Below are 14007 nucleotides of genomic sequence, written 5' to 3' on the forward strand. Positions count from 1 at the left end.
TCAATAAGCCAGGGCTTAATACCTAATCTAACTGCTGTTTCAACCTCCCCCAGAAATATTAAGTCTTAACTGGTCAGTCAGGAATTTTCTGATAAGCACTGATGAGGTTATCTGTCACTTGGGCCCTCTACATCCCCCAAAAGAAGATGAGGTCATCTGCATAATAAGATCCCCTGCAATTCCCCCTAAAAGAAGGTGATCCTGCCTGAAACAATTCTTTCTTTTCTTTTGCTTATAACTTTCTTGACACACCCTTCTTGGTATAAAAAACAAAAAAATTATTTTGTATAATTCCCACGAGCTAGATGAGATACTGCCTGATTCATGAATCATTTAATAAAGTCAGTTAGATCTTCAGATTTACTCTGTTGAATTTTGTTGTTGGTTTTTTTTTTAACAAGATCAACCAAAAGAAATACTAGGTGAATTAAAGGTAGAAAATGAAATCAGAAACATTTAAAAAACGCAGATATAAATATGACAATATGTGTTATGCCCAGAATTCGTGATCCCCAAAGACCACCAGGGAGCCGAGTCCGATGCAAAAGCAAAAGAGCCTTTATTCGAGCTAGCTCGAGCTCAGTCCCCTACCTGTACCGACGCGGCGGTGAGATACCGGGGAGAGAGAGCGAGTTTCAAAAGCACAAAGGTTTTATACGGGTCTAGGGGCAGTTGGTAATGGCTGTGGCCTCAGCTGATTGGCTGGGGAAGGGTCGGAGTCCTGTTACGCAGGTCGCTGGGCGTGTTTTGATCAGGAAGTTTGAACGGGTGAGCGGATGAGCGGGAGGAGGCGTGGTCTGAGGTTTCTGCGATTTTCCCGGAAAAGGGGCCATGTCGGGGACATAGTCACTCAAGGTGGAGGACACAGAACAAGATGGAGTCGGCCGGCGTAGGCCCGCCCCTTCATATGTAAACAGTATTTCTTGCGTTGGGGAAAGGACTTTTATTTATGTATAATTTAAAAATATGTAGTATGTTCAGGCAAATGGTTCAAAAAGAAGACTATAAATAGTCGCCCATCTTCCCTGTATTACCCCCACCTCCTCTACTCCCTGGATTCAGCTGACCACTGTAATTGTATATATCCTTTCAGAATTTATTCATGGATTTGCTAGCAAATAAACAAATATATTCTTAGCCCTCTACCTTTATTTTTTCTACATAAATGATAGTATACACAGTGTTCTATGCCTTCCTTTTTAAACTTATAAACTTTATACACTTACTTTAAACATTTTGGGGATCTTTTCACATCAATCAGTGTATGGATAGCTCCCTCAGTATTTTTTTTTTAAGTTTTTGTTTATTTATTTTGAGAGAGAGAGAGTGCACATGCACACGTTGGGGAGGGGCAGAGAGAGAGAGAGAGAGAATCGCAAGCAGATTCTTTGCTGTCAGTACAGAGCCTGACGTGGGGCTCAAACTCACAAACCATGAGATCAGGACCTGAGCCTAAACCAAGAAGCAGATGCTTAACTGACTGAGGGTGCTCCTCTCTCAGTATTTTTTGTAGCATCATAGAATTCCATGGTCTAGATGTGCTATAATTTATTTAGTCCCTTGCTGATGGGCATATAGGTTGTTTCTTCATTTGCTAATACAGTGGATGAAATGGCTATCACTTTACATGTCATTTTACAGGTATGCAAGTACATCTTTGCAGATAAATTTTGAGAAGTATTATTGGTTCAAAAGATAGATTCATTTGGAATTTTCAAAACATTGGCCACTTGTTGGGGCGCCTGGGTGGCTCAGTTGGTTAGGCATCCAACTTTGGCTTGGGTCATGATCTCATGGTTTGTGAGTTCGAGCCCCACGTGGGGCTCTGTGCTGACAGCTCACAGCCTTGAGCCTGCTTCGGGTTCTATGTTTCTCTCTCTTTCTGCCCCTCCCTTGCTTGCACTCTGTCTCTCTGTGTCTCTCAAAAATAAATAAACATTTAAAAAAATTAAAAAAACAAAAACACAAAAAAATTGACCGATTGTTTTCCATAGGGGTTATACCAATTTACACCCCCATTAGGAACCTCAGAGCCTGCTTGTTTGTCCACAGTGTCCTTAACAGAGTGTATTACTAGGTTTTTTTTTTTTAATTTCTTCCCATCTGTCTGGTGAAATTGTTCTCAATAGTTATAATTTGTGATTTTCTCCTAAAAATGAGGTTGATGGGGCACCTGGGTGGCTCAGTCAGTTGAGCATCCAGCTTCGGCTCGGGTCATGATCTCACGGTTTGTGAGTTCCTTCAAGCCCGGTGTCGGGCTCTGTGATAACAGCTCAGAGCCTGGAGCCTGTTTCAGATTCTGTGTCTCCCTCTCTCTCTGCTCCTCCCCTGCTCATGCTCTGCCTCTCTCTCTCTCTTTCTTTCAAAAATAAATAAACATTGAAAAAATAAAAAATAAAAGTGAGGTTGAACACCTTTTATATGTTTAAGAGGGAAAGCCTTTTGAAACATAATATGGAGATATAAACCATAAAGGAAAAAACATGATGGAAATATTTGAATACATAAAAAACAAAAACAAAATCAAGAAACAAATGACAAACTGGGGCTGGGAAATTTTTGCAACACTTGACTAAATAGCCTTGATACACACTTCAATAATAAGACAATAGTCTTAATGAGAAAATGAGTAGATGACATGAATGGGCAATTTCAAATGAGGAAATTAAAGTAGCCATTAAGCTCATAATAAAAATTTAGCCTCACCTGTTGGTAATGAATTATAAATATTAAAACTCCTTTGCTGTAAAATTGATCATCTCTTTAAAAGTATACTATATGCGTGCTTCTTCTAAATGAAACATGGGGGGGCGCCTGGGTGGCTCAGTCGGTTAAGCGGCCGACTTCGGCTCAGGTCATGATCTCGCGGTCCGGGAATTCGAGCCCCGCGTCGGGCTCTGTGCTGACAGCTGAGCCTGGAGCCTGCTTCAGATTCTGTGTCTCCCTCTCTCTGACCCTCCCCCGTTCATGCTCTGTCTCTCTCTGTCTCAAAAATAAGTAAACGTTAAAAAAAATTTTTTTAAATGAAACATGGGGATTTTCCACAGTACACATTTTAAATAGTCAAAGGTATGTGGTAATGTTCCCAATTCCTCCCCAGCATCTCCCTGTCCTCTTCACCCTCAAAGGCGCTAGATCTTTTGGATAGCAGGATCTTATGCTATATATTGCCATGAGTTGCTCAACAGTTGGATGTAGGCAACAACAGACTCAAGTACAGTTACTTATTGAGTACTTTCTCCTTTTGAAGAGGAAATAGAATGTGTGTAATTGTATATTGGAATCTGGAAAAAGTGAGTTCAGTTCAGCAGAAGCGTTAATTGAGCACTTACTACAATGTGCCATGTACAATGATCTAGAATGAGGATGAAAAAGATAAAACTTTGTTTTTGGTTAACCAGTGAATTTCATTTGTGTCTTTATGTACTTAATTTCTTTAGCTTTATTTTTTCTTAATTTTTTTAATGTTTATTATACTTGAGAGAGAGAGAGACAGAGAGCAAGCAGGGGAAGGGCAGAGAGAGAGAAGCAGGCTCCAGGCTCTGAGCTGCCTGCCAGCACAGAGCCCGATCGATGCAGGGCTCGAACTCACAGACCGCAAGATCATGACCTGAGCTGAAGTCGGCCACTTAACTGACTGAGCCACCAGGCGCCCTAGCTTTATTTTTTATATACTTTTTTATCTGAAATTTTATTTTATTTATTTTTATTTGAAATTTTAAAGCAAGAGGCAGGTAATCTGTTTTCTGAAACTATCCCAGACTTTATTATTTTTTCACAGTTTTATTATTATGTAATTCACATGCTGTGTAATTTACCCATTTAAAATGTACAATTGATTACTTTTTCGTATATTTACTGCGTTGTGCAGTCATTACCGCAGTTTTAGAATATTTTCATCACCCTTTAAAGAAACTATATACCCATGAGCAGACGCTATCCATTCCTCCCTTCTGCCAGTCCCTGACAACCACTAATCTGCTTTCTGGCTCTAGATTCCCCTATTCTGGACATTTCATACAAAAGCAATCATAAAATATGTGATCTTTTGCGATTAGCTTCTTTTACTCAGCATAAATTTTTAAGGGCTCATCCATGTTTTAGCATATATCAGTGCTCCTTTTCCTTTTTATGGCCAAATAAAATTCCATTGTATGGATTTACCATATTTTATTCATCCATTCATCAGTTGATGTTCATTTGTGTTGTTTCCACATTTTGCCAATTATGAAAAATGCTGCTATGAACATTCACATACATGTTTTTGTGTGGATATATGTTTTCATTTCTTTTGTGTAGATACCTAGGAATGGAATTACTAGGTCATATGGTAAGTCTATGCTTAACACATTGAAGAAGTGTGAGGCAGCTTTCCAGAGTGGCTGTACCATTTTACATCCCCACCAGCATTGTATAAGGTTTCCAATTTCTCCTCATCCTCACCGACACTTGATTTTATCTGACTTTTTGATTTATAGCCATTTTAGTCCATTTGAAGTGGAATCTTATTGTGGTTTTGATTTTCAATACCCCAATGACTAATGACAGTGAATTTGTTTTCATGTGTTAGATGGCCATTTGGATCAGCAACTTTGCATCTTTCTGACCATTCTTTTGTAGTCACATCTCCCACTGCCCACAGCCTGGAAATAATCTCTATTTTTAAGGATTTATGTCATTAGATTTTGCTTACCTGGATAATCCAGGATAATCTCCCTATCTCAAGGTACTAAACCTTAATCACGTCTATAAAGACCTTTTTGTCATGTAAGGTAATATGTCTGTAGGCCCTGGGTATTAGGATGTGGCTATGGTTGGGGACCATTTTTCTGTCTACTACATCATCTTAACAATACTAAATCTTCTGATCCACAAACCTGAGATCTTTCCATTTATTTAGGATGTCTTTAATTTCTTACAATGATGTTTTATCTTTTCCTGGGTATAAGTCTTGTACTTCTTTTGTTAGATATGTTCCTAAGTATTTTTTGAGTGATTATAAGTGGAATTGCATTCTTAATTTCATTTGTGGATTGTTCATTGCTAGTATATAGAATTGGAATTCACTTTTCTTTTTTAAAATTTTTTTAATGTTTATTTATTTTTGAGAGAGAGAGACAGAGTGTTAGTGGGGGAGGGCAGAGAGAGAAGGGAGACACTGAATCTGAAACAGGCTGCAGGCTCTGAGCTGTCTGCAGCATAGAGCCTGACATGGGGCTTGAACTCATGAGCCATGAGATCATGACCTGAGCCAAAGTCAGATGCTTAACCGACTGAACCACCCAGGTGCCCCTGTAATTCATTTTTCTATGTTGATCTTGATTCCTGCAGATTTGCTGAACTTGTTTATTGTTCTAATAGATTTTGTTTGTGGCTCCTTTAGAATTTTCTGTAATCATGATCATGTCACCCGTAAATAGATATAGGTCTATTTCTTTTTTTTTTGATCTGGATGCCATTTATTTTGTTTTCTTGCCTAATTGTCCCGGCTAGAACTTCCAATGTATTGTTGGTAAGAGCAGACATCCTTAGTTTGTTCTTCATGATAGTGGGAAAGTATGCAGTCTTTCACCATTAAATATGATATTAGCTGTGGGTTTTTCATGAATGCTCTTTATCATGTTAAAGAAATTCCCTTCTCTTCCTAGTTTGTTGAACCTTGCATCATGAAGCTGTGTTCGATTTTCTCAAATGCTTTTTCTGCTTCTATTGAGAGGATCCTTTTTTATAGCATAATTGAAGTATAATTCACATATCTTAAAATTCACCCTTTTAAAGTATTAAATTCAACGTTTCTAAAATATATTCATTGAGTGTGCAACCATTACCACTATGTAATTACAGAATATTTTCATCACCCCCCAAACAAACCGGGTACCCATTAGCAGTCAGACCTTATTACCCCCTCCTCCTAGCTCTTGGCATCCACTAGTCTACTTTCTCTCTATGGATTTGCCTATTCTGGACATTTCATATAAATGGAATCATACATTATGTGGCCTTTTGTGTCTGGCTCCTTTCACTTAGGTTACTATTTTCAAGATTCATCCAAGGTGTAGCATGTATGAGTATTAATTCTTCTGATCTCAGGAGGAGGCCTCTTCAACCTTCTCTTTCCCTAGTTACCTCTGGTAAACTAGTCTACAGCCTAAATCTTGGTCTCCTGAAGGTACTTGCTTCCTCTTAATTAAAAATTTTTTTTGAGAGAGAGAATCTTTTGGCTTGAATTTCCTCACATTCTTTTTCAAATAAAGTCAATTCTTTTGGGGATAGCTTGGGAACTCTCTTTTTATGGGCCGCCTTTACCCTTGGCCAGAATCTTTGAAACATTGCTTTGGGCGCTGTGCAGTGACAGTTTCCTCTGATCTTGCTTATCTCTTCAGGTGTGGAAGCTCAGCCCTATAAGTGAGCTGGGGAAAGGCAGTCAGGGTAAGGGTGATGGGGCTCCAATATTCTCAACTTGATGTGCCTGGTGTAGAGCCTCTGCCCTATGAATGAGGGCTGACCTAAGGAAGGGAGTCCCTCAACTCTTGGCTCTACTTGCCAGGAATTTCAGCCCATTAAATCTGCTTCAACCCATTAAATCTGCGTTGGAGGTGATATGCTGGCTGCTTGCCCTCCCCAATGAAATGCTTTGTCTCTTGTTTGGGAGCCTGGGCCAGTCTTATTGGCAGCTCCTGCCTGGAGTGTGGCTTCCTTCAGGGTGAGGATGGGGATGGAGAAGAAGTGGATTGTGGGTCATATGCCAGACTTTCACTGGTATTACTGAGTCTTAGCAGATTTTCTTGAGTAAATGTTCTTTATTTGCTGTATACCTGTAGGACAATTTCCCGAGATTTCAACATTTTATTTTCTTTTTTACCAGTTATGGTTGTTTCACTGGGGAATATAGGTCCGTAGGACTTCTTATGTTGCAGCTCTGGAGGAGGCTCCCCCTCTTCCATAAAGTGGAATTTCTTTGTTATGATGGTGCTAGAAGACTGGCTGTACTCAGTATTACTAATAAACTATTTTTTTAATCAGGCTGTTATTGTGTTTTATTTTATTAGATTTCAGAGTATCTGATTTTCCTTGCTCTGTTTCAGTTTCTCCATATAAATGAACCTTGTTATAAAACCTTGTTTTGCTTTTTAAAAATTGCTCAGTGACATATTTTTCTGCTCATGACTTGATTTTTAGGTTCGGCTTCAGCATCGACTGCTGATGCCACTGCTCGTTCAAGCACCATGCTGTTTACTTCAGTGTCAGATGCTTCTACCTCCACTGTTGCTTCTGGGTTCTCATGTAAGTTACTGGTTGCAGAGAAAAGCCTGGTATTTCGCATCAGGCAACTTCGCTTAATTTGCCAATATAAGCTATGGATCTCTTGCATCTCATAAATTATCATTATGCTTGAACCCATCTGTAACTGCTGATATCAATAGTAGCTTTGCTTAAGAACCCAATTGTCATGGCTTTAGCTGTGAATTTTATGTTAACATGATTATTCCAGCTTAAAGTGATAATTTTAAGCATATAATTCATTAACATTGTAATGTTTTGAAACAACTTCTTGAAGCTAATGGGAATAGTAAGAGTGGGAGTTTTGCCAAGTATGTCTGAAAGAGAAGAAGTCTTATTATCCATGTGAATAAGATAAAATGGGAAATGAATGTTGGAGCTTTGCTATAATGTATTCTTGCAGATAGACCAGTTTTGTGGTCCTTACGCTTTACCTATCAGAAGTGATAGATGACAAAAGGACCAGTTTGCGGTTTTAATTGACACCGTGTGATGTCTTGTGGCTTCTCTCCTTGAAGAGGAACATCTGGATGTGTAGAGCTGAGAAGTGGGATATTAATTATCTTGTAACCCCAACTTCTTTGCTATGTATCTTCCATTAGTACAGTAATAACAAATGTTGAGTAATTCTTTTTTTACAGGTCCATATAAACTGACTCTGCTTTCAAGATATATTCAGTGCCATGACATTTATCATTAGACTTTGTTATTGTAACCCTAGCTGTAATATGCTCTCCATCCCCCACCCCTCTCCCCCACAGCCCTGTTATAGCAAGATTGTCGCCATTCCTAGGAATAAAACTTGCCAGGAAATGCTCATGCCTACTTCAGGGTGAGAAATAGTGGTCTGCCATCCCTATCCTCTTGTGAAGTTGGCATAGGTAAACATTAGTTAAAATTGCTGGTTACCACCTGAGTTGTATTTTCTACCAAGTAGACTTCCACTTTTGAGACATGACTGGGATTCTGGAAGCCTTTTGATATGTGTAAGCAATATCCTTCTCCACTACGATAGATTTTGTGAATAAGACCATGTCTGAGGTTAGAACTTATAGTTGTTGCATGAATTCGATTTTCAATCAGAGACTTGCCCTCTGACCTTTGACAGGCTTGTTTTCATTCCTGTCTTTGATGTCCTTGCCTACAAAATGAAAAGAAAGCTCTACCATAGTGTTTGTAAAATTAACTTTAATGAGGTAAAACTTACATATAAAATTAACCTATTTTAAGCATGCAAATCAGTGATTTTAATAAGATTACTGAATTGTGTAACTACCACTAAAACTGTAATCCAGTTTTAGAACATTTCTATCATCCAAATAAGGTCTCTCAGCCCCAGATAACTAATCTATTTTATGTCTCCATAGATTTGCCTTTTCTGAACATTTGTTATAAATGGATTAGCCACAGGTTTTTGGAGTTTAGCCAAAAGTTTGTAAAGGACACTTCAGATGAAAAAGACCCTATATAAATTACTCAGTGTTTTTAAATTAAGGTGTAATAGGTAATCTTCATGTTCTTTTCTGCAGTTGTTTCCCCAACAACTTCGAATGGAGCATTTGGTGGTTTAACTTTGGGATTTGGATTCAAACTTCCTGGAATGGGTGGAGGAGCTCATACTGTATCTAGTAAGATTTTAGAATTATTGGAGTGTGTGATGTGTTTGGATGCTCATTGGAAGTATGCTGTATAACAAGCAGTAAGTACATTGCATTCTGTAGTTTTTAGTATCATCTGAGTAAGTTTTGATCATTTCATCATAGTATGCAAAAGGTACACCAGTACTGACGATTGCCAAAGTGTAGTGAGACATCTGATACCGATGATACTAGTCCTTTGATATGACCATACTTAAAGCTGCTATCAAATTCTTGTCAACTTTTCAATTTAAGAATTTTTATTATTGATCATAGTGTTTACATTGACCCAGTAGATTGAGATTGATAGTTATTTTTCCCTAGAACTTAATCTAAGTTTTGACCTGCATTAAAGTTGACCCTATCCTAAAGCTGATTACAAGAGTTTCCATCCTAAATTTATTTCTGCCAGTTAGGAGCCAGTTAGGTTGTAGGTTGAAGAGAACTTGGCCAGTCGTTGCCTTGTAATGAGCGGGGTGGCTAGGAGTCAGTTGCTACTTAAACCTACCATTTAAGTCAGACTCCATTTTAGGAAAGTTTTACTTGTCTTATTTTAAAAGTTTATTTGAGGTGCACCTGGGTGGCTCAGTTGGTTGAGCATCTAACTGTGGTGCAGGTCATGATCTCATAGTTCATGAATTTGAGCCCCACATCCGGCTCGCTGCTTTCAGCATGGAGCCCGCTTCAGATCCTCTGTCCCCACTCTCTTTCTGCACCTCCCCCACTTGTGCTCATTCAAAAAAATTTTTTTTAAAAGTTTACTTGAGGCTGAACGATTCTTTCTTCAAACCTGGCATAAATTAAAAGTCAATCTCTTTTAAATTTAAAGAAATTATTCCTAACCAGAGAGGTCCACCATCTATTTATTCTTTTGCATGACTGATACCTACCTGAGTTTCTACTGTGTACTAGGCAACTAGCTAACCTATGAGAGTTGTGAAGGGTGTGTCTTGAGAACTTTAAAAGTTACCATATTTGCAAATAACATAGCCCATAATTTCCCCCTTTAAAATGCTGAACAAAGAACTGATTCTTTCAGCCATGGGTAGAGTCACTGAAATAAGAATTTGCATGCGCTTTGAGGACCCTGCCATAACTCACCCCCTCCCTAGCTAGGTCTCAGATTCCTTCCTGCAAACTGGTACCTTTGCTCCTAACCCACCCCTTATCGCCATTGCATCTACCATTGCCTTACATGCCCATCTCCCCATCAGATGTCTCAACTTGACACCCTTAACCCAGAGTTAGTTTTTCCCCCTACTTACCATTCCTTCTCCCCAAGCATATTTACTTGCTCAGACTTTTCACCTCACAGATCAGCCTTGTAGGGCAGCTTTCAAGTGTCTGTCTGCAAATTTATAGCCATTTGGCATTATTCTCTGCCCTAGGTATAATCAGCAAGTTTTAAGAGAAGCTTGCTTTTTTTTTTTAATAATAACTCTTTTGTTTAAGTTTTTTTTAATTTTGAGAGAGAGAGAGTGAGAAAACCAGCACGCAGCATGAGCAGGGGAGGGACAGAGAGAGACAGAGTGAGAGAGAATCCCAAGCAGGCTCCATGCTGTCAGCACACAGAGCCCAGCGTGGGGCTCGAACCCATGAACCGTGAGACCACGACCTGAGCGGAAACCAAGAGTGGGATGCTCAACTGACTGAACCAGCCAGGTGCCCCAAGAAAGCTTGCTTTTTATCAGTCTTATCTTTTGTATGGAAAATGTTTGTTTGGATAGGAAAATCAGATAGTAGGATGTTTTAAAGGATCTTTTCACTATTTTATATAACCATCTTTAAGAACATCAGAATGAGATTTATTTAAATACAAATGTGATAGGCAGTTATGTCTTAGTATTTATAGAACTGTGCTTCCCTTTTACTACACAGATAATGTAAAGATGGCTGCATTTAGTTTAGACCAAAGTCATAACCTACAAAATCAGACTGTGATGGAACTTTCATTCTCAAATCCATTGCTTTTTTGTGTATGAATTGAAATACTGTTGGCATTTGAGTATTATCTTCTATGCCAGAGCTAATTTATACCTTTTTAAAATACCATAAAAGCTAAGGAACAAAGATAAATACTGTCTTAAAAGGTTAAAATAATCATACCATTTTTTTTGTGACTCAGGATGCTTTTATGTTTAGGCTGACAGGTATTAATTTCCTGAAGGTATCACTCAACATCTTTGTGCAGATATTTTGGTAGTGATGATGCTTGCTTTTCTTTTTATAAAAATCATACACACACACGGATGTGCGTGTGTGTGTGTGTGTGTGTGTGTGTTGTGTGTACATATATCACTGTCTCTAGAAAGGATAGTTTGGTATTTATCTTTCCAGCCTTTTTTTCCAAACACATACAAACACACATTGAATTTATTTGTTTTGCAAAAATGGGATAATTATGCACACACACACATAATCCTACAATTATTTTTCTTATATATCATCTTTGCACATCTGTCCATGTCAGGAAATACAGATTACTTTCTTTAATGCTTATTTATTTTTTTTGAGAGAGAGAGAGACAGCATGAGCAGGGAAGGGGCAGAGAAAAAGGGAGACAAAGAATCTGAAGTAGGCTGTCAGCACAGAGCCCGACGTGGGGCTTGAACCCACAAACCGTGAGATCATGACCTGAGCTGAGGCCAGACACTTCACCGACTGAGCCACCCAGGTGCCCCAAAACAGATTACTACTTTTTTTGAAAAAAAATCTTTGGGTGAAGAAAAGCTTTATAAGAAGGACTCTTTCTTTTTCTTAATTGCTTTTCTGTTTTTCTGTTTGAACTAATCAATACAGGAGGGGTCTTGATAGTGTCATTAAGTTTCAGTATTTCTGGGGAAGGATTTCTTTTCAGATAAGATTTTTATTCTCAAGTGAAAATTATGATGACATATGATTGTAAATAATGCCACATGGGATCCAGTTTGTAATCTTCTCAAGTGTTTGGAGTGATAAGTGACCCCAGGGATCCTTTGTGACTGGATATGGTCTTTCCTTGTGGTGTTCATTCCACCCTCAGAAAGGCTAACACAAAAAATGGGGAAATTATTTTAAGGATTCTTGTGGCCAAAAGGGAAATGGAATCTTTTAGAAATCTAACACAGGTATTGTCCTGGCACTGAACTTGAAAGAAATCAGAATTTAAGAGTTGTTCTAAAGGCAACTTTTAGGGACCTCCTGAATCTGTTGCATAAACATAATTCAGCTCTTCTCCCTTAGTCTACCCTTACTTTTTTAAACTTTCCATTGGTTTCCTTACCTCTTTTTATACCTTACAATTTTAGCTTATCCTTTTAATATTTTTTAATGTTTATTTTTGAGAGAGAGAGGGCGACAGAGCACGAGCATGGGAGGGCAGAGAGAGAGAGGGAGACACAGAATCCAAAGCAGGTTCCAGGCTCTGAGCTGCCAGCATGGAGCCTGATGCGGGGCTTGAACTCATGAACCACGAGATCGTGACCTGAGCCGAAGTTGGACGCTTAACTGACTGAGCCACTCAGGCACCCCAATTTTAGCTTATTCTTAATTTTGGCTTGCTCAGACTCCTTAATTCTACTTCATGTGTGATCTCTATAGGTCCTTTCAATCCGCCTCTGCCTATAGTCTGATGTTTTCTACACTTTTGGAAATACTTCCAAATTTCTGCTTAAAGTCTGATTCTTTCCATATTTTTGGAAATATTTCCATATTTCTACCTATAGTCTGATTCTTTCCATAGTTATAAATTTTTGAAAATGAGATGCTGACCTATTTTATCCTTGCTTGGCTAGAGTTTTCTATGCCAGACCCTTGTATAAGCTGCCAGTAGTATATGGGATGGATACCATACTTCAGATGCCCACCCTTGTCCCAATTGACTGTGAATCAGGAGCAAAGGACAGAATTCTTGGAATAAAGAAGGAATATCTGAGCTTGGCCCCTCAGCAGGAACAGAGTAGGCCAGTTTCCCTCAGTATAGGCTGTGAATATTTTGGCAGGCACCATGATTTATGTATTTATCTAATACAGCCACTAACCTGAAAATACTGCTAATTGGGAAAGCAGGGCTAATGTAAAACAAACAATTGTGTACATGTGTTACAATATATTTTTATAACAAATTTCTTGTTACAGAAGCATCATCTATTAATTACTGAGAACATTTGAAAATACAGAGAACCAAAAAGAAGAAAAGAGAACATTTTCAGGTCCCACCAGGCACATTTTTCTGTGAATTGTTCTTTAAGTGCTCAGTGTGTAGGAAAAACCAAAAGTGCTATAGAAGTTTCACAAAACCAAGGGATAATGGTGGAGTGGAAGAGAAGTGGGTGACAAATACCAGGAAGGAAGAATTTGAGTTAGGCCATGAAGTATATTGAGGATTTCATCTAGAGAGGGCTGGGAATTCTAGTAGGGGTGCAATAGGAAAAGACACATAGAAGTGAGGTCTGGGCTGTAGATGAAACTTTGAGAGACTTTTATTTATTAGACTGGCAAAGATATATGCCTAGTATGGGCTATAATGTAGAGAAACAGGTGCTCTCCCCTATTGATAGAAATGTAAATTGGCAAAATCTTTTTGGTTGGGCAGTTTGGCAAGATATATTAAAACTTACGGCATGCTGACCCTTTGATCCAGCAATTTCATTTCTAAGAATTAATTACACAGATCTATTCATGTAAGTGTACAAAAGTATAGATGTACAGAGTTTGTATAAGATTGCAATTATTCTTTCCTTGAAAGTTTAGTAGAATTTGCCAGTGAAGTCATCTGGGTCTGGAAGGTTTTTTTATGGGAAGAGCTTTGAGGATTGATTCAATTTCTTTAATGGTTACAGGTCTGGTTAAGTTGTAAATTTTATTTTTCTACAAATATATCCAGGATTTTTAATTTTTGGCAGAAGAGATAACCCAGATATCTGGCCTGCTGTATATCACTTCATATTATAACAATGTTAAGTGCAAATCCATACAACTTTGAGTTCATATTCACATTTAAAAAAAAATGCTTCTGTAGGGGCACCTGCGTGACTCAGTTGACTAAGGGTCCAACTTAGGCTTAGGTCCTGATCTCGTGGTTCCCAAGTTCGAGCCCTGCGTCGGGCTC

The 14007-nt window shown here is 38.5% G+C and overlaps 1 protein-coding gene across 3 annotated transcripts in view; it reads left to right on the forward strand.

Moving 5' to 3' along the window:
- Positions 1-14007, forward strand: part of NUP62CL (nucleoporin 62 C-terminal like) — an 86636-nt gene that overhangs the window by 26972 nt on the left and 45657 nt on the right. For 2 of the 3 annotated variants that reach the window (XM_081794386.1, XM_081794387.1), the window contains exons 2-3: positions 7180-7284; positions 8811-8909. In XM_081794386.1, the coding sequence (XP_081650512.1) occupies positions 7227-7284; positions 8811-8909 (157 nt within the window). In that variant the 5' untranslated portion in view covers positions 7180-7226. The remainder of the gene's footprint in view (positions 1-7179; positions 7285-8810; positions 8910-14007) is intronic. The other variant, XM_081794388.1, reaches the window with a different exon arrangement.

Source organism: Panthera onca, chromosome X, assembly GCF_046562875.1.
Source record: "Panthera onca isolate mPanOnc1 chromosome X, mPanOnc1 haplotype 2, whole genome shotgun sequence".
Classification (NCBI taxonomy): Eukaryota; Metazoa; Chordata; class Mammalia; order Carnivora; family Felidae; genus Panthera; species Panthera onca.